The sequence below is a fragment of the Dermacentor variabilis genome, chromosome 1 (assembly GCF_050947875.1).
Source record: "Dermacentor variabilis isolate Ectoservices chromosome 1, ASM5094787v1, whole genome shotgun sequence".
Classification (NCBI taxonomy): Eukaryota; Metazoa; Arthropoda; class Arachnida; order Ixodida; family Ixodidae; genus Dermacentor; species Dermacentor variabilis.
Window position 1 is genome coordinate 263359503 of NC_134568.1, and position 16586 is coordinate 263376088.

Below are 16586 nucleotides of genomic sequence, written 5' to 3' on the forward strand. Positions count from 1 at the left end.
TCAGTGGAAGGAAGGGACGATAACGCTCATGCCAAAATCTGGTAAGAAGCTTGAGATCGACTACCTCAGACCAATCTCCGTAACGTCTTGTGTAAGAAACTTAATGGAACATCTAATTTTAAACACGGCAGATAACTTCTTAGGGGATAATAATATATACCCAGATACAATGATAGGATTTCGCAAAAAACCTTTCGACACAAGATGTGATGCTTCAACTTAAGCATCAGATAATCGATTATAAAACGTTGTCTACAAAGGGCCATCTTCGGACTTGGTCTTAAGAAGGCGTTTAGTAATGTCAATCACGCCTCCATACTGGAAAACTTCGAACGAATAGGACTAGGGTAACAGATGTATAACTACATCAAGAGCTTCCTATCAGATAGGAATGCAGTCACCTCCGTCGGAGGGCTCACGTCACCGGAGATCGACATGGGGGGGGGGGGGGGGGGAGTGGGGCGTCACGCCACAAAACGCTGTCACCTCTCCGATACTGTTCAACCTCGTCTTGATGGGACCCCTCGAGAAATTAAATCACATAGAGTCCCTGAATCACACAATCTACGCGGATTAGATTACTATCTGGGTCTCTGGTGGTAGCAACGGATCAATAGAACAACGACTCCAGACCGCAATAAACACAGTAGAGGAACACCTCATACGAACAGGCTTAACATGCTTTGCAGGGAAATGCGGACTTCTCTTATACCGAGTCACACTTATGGGAAGGCCCTCCAAGGGATACGACAGAAACGAGGCTCATGGGAAAATTAAGCTACATACCAAGAACGGGCGGAATATTCCAATAGTCAACCCGCTCAAGGTACTGGGTCTAGTAATCGAGAGCAAAGGTACAAACGGCGAAACCATAAGGGAGTTAGACATAAAGGTAACAAACACCATGAGATTAATTAAGCGGATTACTAACGAGCACTAGGGTATGAAGGAAGAAAGTATCCATACAGCTGATACAGTCATTCATAATCAGTCAGATCACATATATAGCAGCCTTCCACAATTGGTTTGCAGTTGAATAGACCAAAATTAACAACCTGATAAAAAAGGCATACAAACTAGCACTAGGGATTCCCTTCAGTACGAGCACGGATCTCTTGCTACAGTTAGGACCACAACACACTGGACGAACCCATAGAAGCACAACAAACATCTGAGGCTTCCGGAACGACTAACCAAAGCCAAAATCGGACGGCGTATATCACACAAGCTAGGAATGAATTACCACAATCTGTACTGGAAAAAGAGGAGGATAACGAGAGAAATTCGTGACAAACTCCTAGTGCCAAATATACCCAAGAACATGCAGCCAGGTTACGAGGGCAGACGCACGAGTAGAACAGAGAAAATGATCCAAAGCTATGGGTCAGATGACAGAGCGACCTTCGTAGACGCGGATCAATACCTACACAGAAATAGCTACATGGCAGTAGTCCTACATCACACGCAAAAACCCTTTACAAGAGTGTCAGTTAATACCAGACATTCCGAGACAACAGAGGAGGTAGCAATTGCACCAGCATTGCTCTCCACGAATGCTGAATACATCATTAGCGATTCTCAGGCGGCCATTAGAAAATATGCTCAGGGTAGGATCTCTCCTGAGGCTTGGCACATAATCAGAGTCGACGAAGCAAAATTATCCAACGCATAGAAGAACGGCAGGCAATTGCTGTGGTTCCCAGCGCAAACGACTCCAGGCTTCCCGCAATCAACCCCAGCGAGGTAGCACACCGCGAAGCTTGAGGTCTTACTCGCCGAGCTGAGCAAGGAGTGGCTTCCATCGGTCAGGAGAATGCGGAGGAGGAGATCTAGAGAGAAAAAGGCAGATTAACAAGAATTAGCGATATTACCAAATTCTATCAATATCGGCGACGAGTACTATCACCGCCCTACACTAAACTGAACAGAGCTGAGTCCGTTGCTCAGAAACAGAAACCCATATATATCAGCAATATATGCTGACTATGCAAATCTGCTAGAGCCACCCTTCAACACATGTTGTTGGGATGTAAAGTATGTCAAGATAAAATGGCAATCTCCCCGTAAAATTTACCGGCGCGGTGGTCGGCCGTGCTGATCAGCTCAGAACTCCAAGGCCAACTTTGGGCCGTCCAGCGAGACATGGAGGCCGTACGAAAGCAGCAGCTTCCAGTGGCCATTTAGGCGTCCCTAGGCCCGGGCCCCCCAATCGTCGGGTTCCAAATAAAGTTATCTCACTCACTTATCTACCAATGACGCTATTCTGAAATGTGCACACCATGCGCAGGAAGAAAAAGAAAAACTTACCCGCAATTTTCGACGAGATCGAGTTATTGGCGAAACTGATTTTCATAAGTTTCAGTTTTAGGGGACCGCGCAGACTCATGAATTCTCCAGGACTAGTGCCGACTAACAGCCAGAAAGCGCGGTAACGCTAGTCCAGACTTCCCGTCATGTTCGAGTGAAATAAATCAGTATAACTTTGGGGGGGGGGGGGGGGGGGGAGGCGGACCAAGTAAGCCGTTGGTCGCATTGCTTCACATTAGGATGCAATGCTACCTGTGGAAGGGAGTGCCGAAAAAATATTCACGTATTGTATGTGAACTTCTAGCTAATGATCTCGCAAAATAATTTATATCAATTGGAGCTGTGTTGCTTTTGAATGAGGAAGTCCCAATATATCTTCTGATGAATGTAAAAGGTATTCAAGGATTTTTGCATTTCTCGTCATTCACTTCTTTCTCATTTTTGGCACGCCGTATGTTTTGATTAATTTCACTTCTGTGCTATTTGATGTGAAAAGAAAACACTGTTGATTTTCGATGGTCATGTGCATAGGAAGGGCAGGTGCCATTTCCAGGCGAGTTCTACGAGGTTGCGCGTAGATGTAACCGTCGCTTGGCTCCTGTCGTGGCTTCCTTTTAAAATCATATCAATTAAATAATATCGTTAATAAGCGATATTTATGAAAACTAGGGGTGTGCTAATATTCGAACTTTCGAATACGAACCGAATAGCGAAGGCTATCCGATTCCTTATTTCATTCGAGAAACCAATATTAGAAATTATGAAATATTCATGTCTGTTCGGATATAAGGGGCAATGCCTCTTATTGGAATCTACAGAAAGAAAGGCAGATACAACTGTTGATTCCTCAGTAAGAATATGCTGCAGGAAAGCCGCGGTTGCTGCGCAGAGGCGGCAGTTCCTAAGCGAACGCGCAGGGAAGATAACTTCTGCTTAATAATTACCAGACCTTCAGCAAGAATGTCAAGCCTTTAGGCGTCCTATATACGAATTTGTTGTTCTGATTTAGGCAGCACAATCTTTATTTGGCCCAGTAGCGCCACGTTTGCAGCCCTTCAACATAATCGGTGGTACTGTGGTAACACACTTATCTCCTCCAACGAGCCCAACACTGTGCTACATGCACCTGGCGATTTGCTGTTCCCTTGTTCCACTACTGTCATTGTCATGGTGTCATAGAAAACTGAAAACAGTTGTTTCTCATTTACAAGCTCCTGAGTTGACCGGGCGTACAGTTGCGCATCAATTAATGTAAATAAGTGCGTTTATTTTTAATCCAAGAGGACTACACGCAAACTTTATATTTCCCTTCGTTTAGAAATGAGAAAATATGCGATATTCGGGGGTCGAATTTATCGAATAGTCGTATTTGATTCGGTTTGGAAATTTCACTATTCAAACACCCCCTTTATAGTCAAACCACTTTCGTGATCGTTATTAAAGCAGTAGAAGCCACAATGTTCTAATTGTATAGTTGTGCCCACCCGGACAGAAGGTTGAGTTTGTAACTGTGGAAATCTTGGCTCTTCCTAGAGGCTTGGTGTCCTTTCCTACGTGTCCGAGCAACAACAAAGGGCTGCCAAGCTAAGAAATGCTCTTGACTATCAGGTTTATTCGTTGACTATTTCTCTCGCCGTTTTCAAGTATTTGTTGGTCGAATGGAGGCCTTTGCTGACAACGATGTTCGCAAACAGACTGAAAACAACCGTACGTCCGCCTGCAGCTAACGCTTGAAAGGAACTTTTCTATAGCTTATGCTTTCTCCTCGTAGAATTAAGGAGCGTTTGTGACAGACCATGTTTTTGACCGCAAAGTGCTGGAGTCGCAGTAAACCGTTTTTATCCTTGAAGTATGTGTAAGCACTTGAGACATTCGCTGCACGCCTCAGTGCAACGGATTACTGTCGTAAATTTCAGTGTTGTGAAACCAGACGGCATTTTTCTCGAAAGCTGAAGCATTACAGCTAGTATTGTAGCACGACTTCAACCGTAGACCCAAAGCGCTATGTGATCGCCTGTGACTGTTACAACGGTCAGTGCTAACTGCCACTGCTTCTTAAGCCGTTTGAATATAAACTATCTTGTCGAGCACTCTGTTTCCTTAGCGGCATGTCAACCGTTTACATGGACGCCCATGTCTTGCATAGCAAAAAAGAGGGCGTGGGTACCGGCTACGGCCTCTGAACAGCAGGTGGTCGAATGGCGCATAGAAATGACGCATTCGTGCTGACTGGCAAATCGATCATAACTAAATGATGTTTTCTGCCGAAACTATATATGTTGGTAGGGTGCGTGCTCTGCTACAGACCCGATCTCTCCTACAGAAATGCGAAATTCTCTGGCCCTGACCCTGCCACCGTACAACACACGAACGCTCTCGAGTGAAGCTAGCTTAGCAGCCTGATAGTTCCTCAAAGAGTCCTGCTAAAAACTCTTTGACGAAATATTAGGCGTTGTGGTTGATATAATTGACCTTAGTGAGGTTATAAGAACTGGTGAGGCTAATACAGTGCTGACTAACGGCCACGTCCTATGCTATAATGGACTCCCAAATAAGAAGCAATATGCGGTAGGATTCCTAATCCATAAGGACACAGCGGGCAACATTGACGAATTCTACAGCTTTAATGAGAGGGTAGGAGCAGTCGTACTAAAACTAAATATGGGGTATAGAATAAAGGTAGTACAAGCCGACGCTCCAACCTCTACTACCGATAATGATGGAATAGAACATTTTATGAAGATGTTGAATTAGCGATGAGAAAAGTTCAAACTCAGTCTTCTGTAGTCATGGGCGACTTCAATGCAAATCAACTTTTTAAGTATTGGGCGCAGTCCCCAAGTGTGATACGCAAAGTTGTAGAGCACCTTGAGAAACCTCTCAATAAATTGTTTCCAACACGACATATCTCACGTGGTCCTTTTTTCCACGTTCCAAAGAAAGCCCGCGAAATATGAAAAAAATACCACGTGACGGGGCTCTAGCGAACTGTTATTGTGCTGCTCTCAAACGTGCGATGGATGAACAAGGTCGGCTGCAGCGAGACTGGCCCGCGACAGGGCGTTATGCCAGGTGTAGGTATCTGGGTATGCGGCTCTTATCGCATGACAGTGCAAATGTATGCTGCTGGCCCAGCGTTGCCGACCTTGTTCATCAGACGCACGCTTGAGAGCAGCACAATAACAGTGCGCAAGCGCCCCGTCACGTGGTATTTTTTCATATTTCGCGGGCTTTCTTTGGAACCCAGAAAAAAGGACCACGTGATATATATCGCGTTGGAAACAATTTATTGAGAGGTTTCTCAAGGGGCTCTACAAGTTTGCGTATCACACTAGGGGCCTGCAGCCAATACTTAGAAGTTGACTAATTAAACGTAGCTAATCCCTTAGTTAAGGGCAAAATAAAAAATAGCCTGAGTAACTCCAGGCCAGTGCCAACATTATGCATTCGGTTCAACTCGCGTCCGGAGTGCCGTTCATTTTTAAAACTTTGGCTCAAGTTATGTGAAACGACCTGCGTGTGTATATATATATATATATATATATATATATATATAATGTGTGTGTGTGTGTGTGTGTGTGTGTGTGTGTGTGTGTGTGTGTGTGTGTGTGTGTGTGTGTGTGTGTGTGTGTGTGTGTGTGTGTGTGTGTGTGTGTGTGTGTGTGTGTGTAGCGACGTGAGTGAATCTACATGGTTTGTGCGCATTTTATGTATTAGCTAAACCTGATCGTGATTGTAACCAGTCATATGCCTTAACGTTAGCCTCCAGATGTTCATTTTGAGTACACCAAGGTGAGGGGCGCGAGCTTAAGGCGCTCGCAATAGCCAACTAGGAGCTACGAAATAGGCGCAACGAACAAAAAGATATCGTACACGCAGGCGCAACCGGAGGGCGGTGTCTAAACCAACCTATAAGCTGCGTCAGAGTTCCTGCCCCGAAAGAAGCCCGAGGAGCGCACCGCAGATGCGTGTTGCGTTCTGTTTCTTTCAGCGTTTGTGGGTTTCCATCTCGGGATTCGGCGAATAGCACCTGATCCACGACGTAGTAGCATAGTAACAGTGTGCGGTGCACCCGCAGAGATAAGCGGCAGCCGCTGGAAGACAAGCTGCGTCGGCAGTGCGCGCGTGCCCGTCCGCGATCTCTAACGAAAGCGGGCCGTCGTCGTCAAGGCTGTGCGTGCTGTGTGTGTGCGCGCTCCAGGGGCCGCGTGGTGCATTGCGAACTGCTGGCAGGCAAGTCGATGTTCCAGTGAGAGAGACTCTTCTTCGCTGAGGTAAGCCTGGGCACTCATTGGCCCATCGCCTCCCGTTGTCGCTAGAGGGTATGTACACTACCGCACGCATCGCGCTGTTAACGAACTCTACCAAGTCGGACCTTTTTCTGTCCCCTCTGTCACCTTTCTCGCAGCGCGTGGCGCGCTTTCCTTCTTGCGTACGCGTATGTGTGAGCTTCGCCTTGGCGTGCTTGCGGCGCGCTCTGGCGACTCTCCGATTTTGGGGTAGGCTGTATAAACGCACTCGGAAGCGTAAGTATAAAGATTGCAAGTTGCTGCTCGCTCCAAGCTTGAAGCCACCAGCAACGCCCATGCAGTCAGAATCAAGGCTACTCCTGGGGGTCAGTTATATGACTCTTATCACGCGGAAGGTCGTGACAACGAGAAACGCACAAAAGACAGGTTCCTCAGTAGGCCTGTTGGGAAGAGACCTGCACACAAGGGGCTATGGGGGGTCGCATAATAATGCCTAATTGCTCTTTGTAGCAATGCGCTATGAAGGACGTATGAGAAACACGCGGTAATCAACATTGGCTCGCAGCTATCTGCGCCTAATTAAAGACGGCGTCGAATTACGCCAGAGCTGGTGGCGAGTGAGCCCCGAAAGAGTGGCAACATTCCGAAGGCTCCAACTGCGAAGCCATCAGGAGTAAATTTATTTTCTCAGTTTATTTTATCGCAGTGATGTTTTCGATAGCTATGGTACCAAACAAGAAAGAGAGAAAGAACGAAATGAGTATGTGTGCCGGATGTGTTCACGTTCCATAGCTTCTCTGATGTCATTGAACATAATTGCACTTGTGAATTCAGCAACAACCCATTATTCTACCCGGCAAAAGAAAAGTGCCATCGAAAGCTCATTTTTATGGCTTTGGACAGGTAGCACACGTATAGTCTATAATTATTAAAGAAAACTGATTTTTAGCGTCAGTGTGAGCCACCAAACGAACATCGATGACTATTTCGAACGAAAGTATCACATCATTCTTCAATTTACACGTATTCATTTACTTTTATTTGGTTCTCAGAGTGCCCTTTCTGGTGTATTTGGAAACTCCATAAATATGTCTTCAACCAACTATGCATTTAGTAAACAAGGGTTGATACGCAAATGAAAAATGTGCGTGAAAACGTTTTGAACGTGGTCCGGCCAATGTCACAGTAAGAGTAAATTATTGCTAGCACACATTCTTTTTTAACGGTGCGCATGCAAGATTACAGCCACACATAAAAGAAGACGATGCATGATATATCAACATTGATATACACAAGAAGAGTTATAGCAAAGTGACGAGAACTATCAGACACTGACATGCATAACGTCGTAGCCCAAACATGCACGCGTGCCAAAAGTCGTCGCCACATATACAACATGTATGTCGGGTAACAACGATTGATCCTTAAAATTATGGACAAGAATGACAATTATGGAGCGACGGCGCTCGTCTGACAAAGACATTGCGCTCCAAGAATTCTTCTCAGCGAATCCTACAGCGAGGAGTTTTTTTGCGAAACACAGCTCCACTCCCATGCACTGAAAAGGGGTGTGGATGCCAACAGCGCCTGGTATTTTTCTTTTTTTTTGCTCCACATAGGAATCACTGTGGAATGTCACTGAAGTGCAGTGACCACTTCAGTCAAGGGGCGGCGGCGCTGCCATCTATACTTTCTTGAGGCGAGCTGAATTGCTGTCCGGGTGCTCTAGAATACGGCGGTAAGGCTGGATGCGATACTTTCCTTTCTGAATCAGGTATTGCTTAAGCGTGCGCATGGAAATTATCTCCGTTCCTAAATCACGACACACATGAGCACAAATATATCCACGACAGTGGAACAAGCAAATTATTTCCGTTTCGGGTACTGTGGGGTATCACTATAAGCACGGAATGCCGTCCCGTACTGATGGACGCTGTATCGGCGAACTTTCTTTGATCATAAGAACTGGCGGCAGGGCGTGCGTGTAACTCTATCGCACGGTGTCGGCGAGAAGCATTGGAAATCTGACATCACACACGCACGAGCGTTTCGTTCTTTATTTTATTTTTTTTCATTCTCTCGCTACTGTGGCGCTGCAGTGGATCACGGCGGCGGCGTTGATGATAGTGCGACGCGCACATAATGCCAGAGGTAGCGCAGTGCTGGTGATTCCTCTCAGCGCCGGAGATGGCCGCGATAGCAGGGTATCGAGCCCGAGGAAGAGGCCGTGAAGGACAATCGAGAGTATTTGCAAAGGTGCGCAAAGTCAGTTACTGAACCTGTTCCTCCTCTTCGGAGGAGCGAGCTTATTCGTCGAGAGCCGGCCGGCTGGCGGGTGCGTAATGCAAGCCACGCGAAACCTGGCATTAGCGAAAGCGTTGCTTCCAACGAGAGAGTGCCGTCTCGGGGAGTTTCACGGGGCCGCCGAAGTTGTGAAAGCAGCCCGGCCGAGCCGCCGAACCGGGCGAGGGGAAAGGTCAACGATTTACTCTCGCCTCCGCGCTGCATGCCCGCTGGCCGCGCATGCCGTCTCGCAGCGGTGGTGGCTGCCACACACCCGCCACTGCCTCGCGTTTTCGAACGGTCACGCTGGTCGCCGGGGTCAGCGGCGCGATTTGGATGCCTGGTCACGTCCCTCGTCACGACGAGTGGAAGGCGCGCTCGCTTCAGTTTCACTTCCGTTTCTCGCGCGCGAGGGCGGCCGCCGCCGCACTGGCATGCCTCGACGCTCGGAGAAATGAGGCGCTGAAAAGGGCTGCAGGGGAAGCCGCCCAATGTAACAAGTGCGCGCGTGCCCTTGCCTTCCAGGCCGGCTCATCTGGGAGCCGCGACACGTCACTTGCGATGCGTGTCACGGGCGCTGCTCACTGTTTTTACCGCTCTGACGGAGGAGGGCCTTGGACAGGCGAGCGGGAGGCGCGCTTGACAGATTAGCGCGCCGTGGATTCTGCGAAAAAGTGGTCCTGCTTCAAGCCACAAAAGTTGCATGCGCCCGCAGCGGGCCCCCCTTGTTTATGCGCCCTAAAGAGCCTGCTCTGCTCGCCCACTTTGTCCTTTGCCGCCGGGGCACCGCTACAAGCCTGCCTTGGTTTCCAAGCCTCACCCCGGTAATATAGCTGTGGTAAAAAAGCGGGCGGAAGCTCGGTGTGAGAGGTAACTTTATTTTTCACTGCTACGGACTTTACCTGGCGGATCAGGATCAGGCGTGAAGACGCACGAGCGGCCGACTGACGGCTCACAATCCTGTGCAAACTCCCCCAAGCGTATGCGACTACCTCAGTGAGGCGACAATGATGGTAATGGTGGGAGGGCGAACGAAGACACCACGATGACAACACAATCACTGTTACGGCGGCGACGACAACGACGACGACGGGAGCATGCTGTCGATACATTAACACCTGAACGACAGCGAAGAGCTTCCTTTGCGAGAGAGAGAGAGTAAAACATCTTTATTAATAATATCTGAATGGCGAGAGCAGTGTGGAAGGAACCCTCAGTCCAGGGTCCCTAAGATGATTCCGGCGATGTTTCGAGCCCGTTGTATCACTGCTCGGAGGACCTCGGAAGGTCCGTCGCGGAGGGCATCGTCCCATAGCTCTTTGTTGCGTAGGGGGTAAAGGAGAGTTGGCAAGGGAGGAAAGAGGTTTGGAGTGCACTCAATCGTGACGTGGAAGATTATGGGCGAGCTGCCACAGCCAGGGCAACGATCTGCATAACAGTGTGGGTAGAATTTATTGAGAGAGACAAGATTAGGAAATGTTGCGGTTTGTAACTGGCGTAATGCCACTGCTTCCTCCCGCGAGAAGGACGGCGGTGGTGCGGCGTGGGTGCGACGAATGCGTGTATAATGACGGAGTATGTCTTTATAACGGAGCAAGGGATCCCCCCACTCTGAACTAGTCGCCTCACCACGCCGAGTCGCCCGGAGGGAAATTTCTCGGGCAACCGCATGTGCGCGTTCGTTACCTGGCAGCGAGGTATGACCAGGGGTCCAGAGTAAGTGGATGTGGGGAGGTGTGGTTAGTGTATTTTGCGGGATCTGTTTGAGAATTTGGTGCGCCGCTCTCGGGATGCCATGTCCTGATAGGAACGCCCGGCATGCCTGTTGCGAGTCCGTCAATATATACACTTCCTCAGGAACACGGATGGCGTATCGAATTGCAAGAGCAACACCGAGAATTTCTCCGTAAGCGGCATTTGTTCCGAGCATTGCAGCAGAGTCTCTCAGGGATTCGGTACCATCCAAAACTACCGAGGTATAGCCCTCTTGAGTGCGTGATGTGTCCGTGTATAAAGTGTGTGTTTCCGGGATGTTTGCAAGCATGCGGCCAATGTATCGTACACAAGCTTTGCGCCGCCCTTCGTCATGCTCGGGGTGCATATTACGTGGCAATGGATGAATACTTAGTGCTTGGCGTATCGCTGACGACAAGATCGTTGGACGGGTTTCAGATTCAAGGGGTGGGACAGAGCATCCTAGCCGAGTGAGAAGATGGCGGCCAGTAGGAGTGAGTAGGAGGCGCTGGCGGTGGCTGAGAGGAACGCTGAGACTGACTGTTACGCTGAAAGAACGAGAAGAAAGGGGGCTAACTGAGGGGCCCGATTTTTATTAATCATATTACGAGAAGCCAATATACAAGGACGCCAAGGACAACATAGGGGAAATTATTTGTACTTACTGATAGAATTAACTGAAGCGAAGGCGCTAAAACGACGGAGGACAAAGAAGAAACACACACACACAGGGGCGTGTTGGTTAAGCATGATCTGGCGCCAACTATCCATTCTAACATAGAATTAAAGAAATGATCAATTAATGGCAATGAAAATGGACGAAAGAAACTACTTGCCGCAGGTGGGGAACGATCCAACGTCTTCGCATTACGCGAGCGATGCTCTAACGAGAGCACCGCATTGAGCTACCGCACCCGCGGTAGCTCATTTGGTTAGAGCATCGCGCGCCAAATGCGAAGACGTGGGATCGTTCCCCACCTGCAGCAAGTTTTTTTTCATCTACTTTCATTGCCATTCGTTTATCTTTTCTTTAATTCAATTAGCAAGTACAAGCAATTTCCTCTATGTTGACCTTGGTGTCTTTGTTGGCTTCTCATGATATGTTACGCTCAAAGCCGCATTCAGAACCAGTGGCATCGCGCACCAGCCATTCTGCTTGAGCGTAATGCCTCATGTACTCTTATGCATCTGCTGTCGCACACAAATCTCATGGTCAGCGTCGCTGCCACGCTGCTGGTGTTTACTTGATACTATCTACATTTGAATGGCCGTGCGGACTGTCACCACTGCACCGCAGCGAAGATGGTCTATCACGCGCGCAGTGTGTTCCACTGTACTCGCGAGAAAATTTGCGGTGACTGCATTTTTAACGCACGCAGACAGCCGGCCACATTTACTAAAATACGTTTTTTTTTTACTATGTATGTTATTTTATTTTTGCATCTTCATTCTGCTTTTTCCCTCTAATCCTTGACCGAAGTATTCTTCTACTCATCAGGCTATGAAGTAAAGCTACTGTCAATTTTATGACAGAGCCAACTTCCGATTCATAAGCATCAACTTTTCCATCCTAATCGCGATCACGGTCATTTCCTCCTTTTTCTTTTGTTCTCCTTGCCTCGACGCGGCATAACTCGCTGGAACACACTGATCCAGGTTGACCTTCCTCAGCCCCCTTTTTTCTGATGATAAAGCTCCCTCTCGCAGCGCGGTTGTAGATTTTCCCCAATTTCGGACAATAGTCGCTGGTAATTCTTCGGAGGCACACTAGCAGGCTTTGAAGGGCTCCCTTAGGATCGTAGAACACAGCATATTTGCTAGGTCCTTCTTGTGCGACATATTCAGCTGCTGCACGAAAGGACGGCGAAGTTGCCTCATCTGCGGACGCCCGAGTTCCGATGCCAATGTTCCTGCTTCGACGTGTACGACATGGGGCCCTCCGGAGTGTTCTAAGCCGAATGGACGACCTGGTTAAGCCAAGGTCATGTAAGCGTGGCCGAGCCTCCCATGACGTCTGAAAGCCACACTAGCGCTCTGCAACAAATAAAAGGAAGGGGCTTGAATGCACGAGTCTGTAGTACCGACGCACCATACCGTTTTCAATGCACTTGAATCCTCTATTCCTTCTTCCCATTTCGTCTACTTACTACCCCTATGCATGCCTACGTAGCGTAGACAACTGGGATAAGTTCCTTCCTCCCCCGCTCCCTCTAGCACAGTTTGCCATCCTTGTGGAGGCCATACACAGCCTGCAACTGATTTCGTCAATTCTTCTCAGAGGCTTGCATAAATGTTTATGCTTCACATCGCTGTACCAGATAGCTTCGAAGTGGTCGTAAAGAGTAGATATTGTACGCGTTTTGCTGTATACGCTTTTCACACAGAAGCTTATGCGGTTCTCAGTTCTTTCCTTTTTATTCGGGCAGCAAGCGCGTCGTAGTATGAATTAATATCTTACTTAAGTCGTAGTTAGCCTGTTAATAAACAGTGCGCCCATCGAATTGGACATATGCGCGAACAAAAATTTGGCACACCTGCACCCGCACAAACCGCGACCAATTTAAAAGGTAACACCAAGCATTCTTTGATAGAGCGATTACTTGATAGAGCGTCCTAACCATACATGAAGGTACACCAAATAATTTTCCCATTGAACATTTAGCATCAGGGTACTGTTAAAATCGGCATAGGGGTTGCTCAGCTGTGTCCTATTGAACGCTGACGGGGGCGTTCCTTGTGATCCCTCCTTACGGGATTGCTCTGTGGCCGCATTTGCATGACACGTTCTTACAAAACCCTAACATTCTAACACAGTCTGAAATGGATTCTGTTAGTAAGCATAATAATATATCAGCTTCTTTGGCACAGCTCCTGGAAGCAGCAGCAGTTATCGAAGTATCGTTAGTGAGGGCTTCAGAACGCTGCGGGTCAGCTTCTATATCTTCCGGGCCAGGCGCTCGTACTTCAGCGTACCCGCACTTGTCAGGGCGCCTATCGCCTTTTTAATGGTCGTCGTGAGGCCGTATACTACGAAGATGCAATATTCCACATGGGCAGCGCGTTAACCACTGCTTTACTCGGGCGGCGTTCGCCTGTTATTGCTTAGTGTTCGTAGTCGCATTGAAGTAGCATCAGCGAAAGCCGGACTTCCGGGTTACGTCTTTCCAAACCAGCCACTTTTCAGAATGACTACTTTTAAATCCAGTTATAGATATTGGTCACTTCAAAAGCAAAAAAATACGCTGAGATGTTGTGGGTGCCATTGTTATTTCTTTTCTTTTTCTGTTTTTGCCAGGTGCAGAAGGAAGGCCGTTGACTTCCAGTGCCTGTACTGTCCGTTCTGCAGCAACCTGTTAGCAAAAAGCAACACATGGGAGCAGTCGCCAGCTTCTTTGGCAAACTTGCCGCTTCAATAAGACTCATCTTCGATCGGACGAAGGTGAGTCAAAGCTGCTTCGCGCGCCTTCTACGGTTTCATCGCAGGACGATGTCATTGGGTTGATGAGCTAACCTGAAATCATATCACGCGGATCAACGTGTGTTTTCCACTTTTTTTCGTTCTCTGAAATTCTTTTTTTTTATGAAGGTTCTTGTTATCGTCGTTTCAAATTCATTCAATTATCAAATTGTTGTGAACAGCAATTCATCCTTGAACGACGTCGACAAGTTTGATTACCGGTAACTTGGTGCTAAGGTTCGTCGCAGCGATTAACCACAATAACAGAGTTGTCGCGAAAATTTTTCTTCTTCAAAACGCTGAATGTTTATTCCTTAATTTGAGTTTGATTGCTATGTATAAATTAACATTCAATTAGCATTTCTTGATCTTAAATGTCCTGTGAAAGCATTTCAACGACTAGCATTTATTTTTAAAAATTATCTGCAGATTTGAGCAATTCCTGTGCGCCTGATCTCATTTGCTGCGACAGTAGCAGGTTCTCACAGATGACACCGCCATTTTTTTAACTTCTTCTTTGCCGCTCAAACAATGTCGTCCGCGTCCACTAAAGTATAGTGCCTGTCGCGGCCTACCAAGTACACGCATGAACGCCAAAACTATCATAGTGTGTGTGGGGGGGGGGGGTGCAATGGGGGGGGGGGATTATCAAGCGGGAATGTTGCGCGATAGCGCATCTGTTAGCGCGTCTGGCTCTGAATTTTACACACTGCTGCAAGGACATGACTTCGAATCCTAGGGACAATGCTGGGCATGCCTTTGTTTTAATCGTGCAAGCACTTAATTGCCTACCCTCGGCGTGTTTTCCGTAAGTTCCTATGTAGCGCCTAATGTGTCGAAAAAATTAAACTTGAATACCATGTGCTTTAGAAATACCTGCGAGGCGACTATATGTATAGTCAGACCCAATTATAACGAACCCAGGTAAAGCGAATTATGCTCTAGAAATCTAACACGTAAGAACATATTGAGGGACATTCATGCGATATAACCTCGTTAAAACCAACTGAACGGCCTACCATATATATATATATATATATATATATATATATATATATATATATATATATATATATATATATATATATATATATATATATATAGAGAGAGAGAGAGAGAGAGAGAGAGAGAGACGAGAAGAACGGGGCTAAGCGAGGGGCCCGATTTTTGTTAATCATATCATAGAAGCCAACTAACAATGTCACCAAGGAAATGATCACGGAAATTACTTTTAGTTACTAGCTGAATTAAAGAAATGATAAATTAATGGAAATGAAAGTGACTGAAGAAACAACTTGCCGTAGGTGCGGAACAATCGCACGTCTTCGCATTACGCGTGCGATGCTCTAACAGTTGAGCTACCGCGGCGCCGTCATCCCATCCACTTTCTGAGGTATTTATGTGTTACTACTAGAACTAACCCTGGGAGTGTTAGACAGCGCCACCACTCACAAATCTTGGTGGCGGATGTGGAACATTCTTTCTGCTGCAGGTGTCACGAGTACGTTATCTTTTTGGATGAAGGAAACTGGTCAGTAAACCCACACGTGCTACCTGGAGGCATCAATGTTGCTGGATTCGATACCCTCGTCATGCAATAAACGAGCAGAAAGGGGGTTAACCGCAGGGCCCGATATTTATTAATCATACCATAAGAAATTGTTTTTTTCATCCACTTCTATCTCCCTTAATTTATCACTTCTTTAATTCAATTAGTGACTATAGAAGTAATTTCCCCTGTGTTTTCCTTAGTATCATTGTGTGTTGGTCTTTTTATATATATATATATATATATATATATCTGTGTGTGTGTGTGTGTGTGTGTGTGTGTGTGTGTGTGTGTGTGTGTGTGTGTGTGTGTGTGTGTGTGTGTGTGTGTGTGTGTGTGTGTGTGTGTGTTTTAAAATGGGCATGTATTGAAGCTCGTTCAAGGGGTCGCATTGCAAGGGTCTCGCGCCGAAGCAATGACAGTGCATGCATCGCTTCATGCAAATTTTCCACTACCCTGGATGGATTTACCATTCTCAATCCACGAACTTAAGGCAACATTAGCTTTGTGTAGCCGCACATCAGCGCCAGGACCTGACGGAATTTCCTACTGAGCTCTGTGTCACCTGGGGGAGCGAGCGAGAGGAGTTGTCCTTGAGGTGCACAATGAATCTTGGAGAGATGGCACGCTACCAACAACCTGGAAGACAAGTCGCCTTGTTCCACTGCTGAAGCCTGGCAAGTCGCCGTTGGAACTCTCATCATATCGGCCGATCGCTTTGGCGAGCTGTGTGGGCAAAGTAATGGAGAGGATGGTCCTAGGACTCCTGGAGGGGTACTTGGAGTACCACAACACCTACCCAGATGCCATGGCGGGCTTCCGACGTGGTCGATCATCGATCGATAGCGTCGTCGACCTGGTCACCTACATTCAGCATGAGAAATGCCGTAAGCGTCTCTGCGCTTCTTTACTCCTCGACGTTAAAGGGGCGTATGACAACGTTACGCATGAAGCCATCCTCTCTGCTCTCGCAGAGGTAGGAGTGGGTGGTCGGATGTTTCAATGG

General features: G+C 47.4%; 1 protein-coding gene across 4 annotated transcripts in view; it reads left to right on the plus strand.

Moving 5' to 3' along the window:
* Positions 1-16586, plus strand: part of LOC142563788 (uncharacterized) — a 702312-nt gene that overhangs the window by 99049 nt on the left and 586677 nt on the right. For all 4 annotated transcript variants that reach the window (XM_075674427.1, XM_075674407.1, XM_075674415.1 and 1 more), the window contains exon 2: positions 13870-14013. In XM_075674427.1, coding sequence (XP_075530542.1) covers positions 13945-14013 — 69 coding nt within the window. In that variant the 5' untranslated portion in view covers positions 13870-13944. The remainder of the gene's footprint in view (positions 1-13869; positions 14014-16586) is intronic.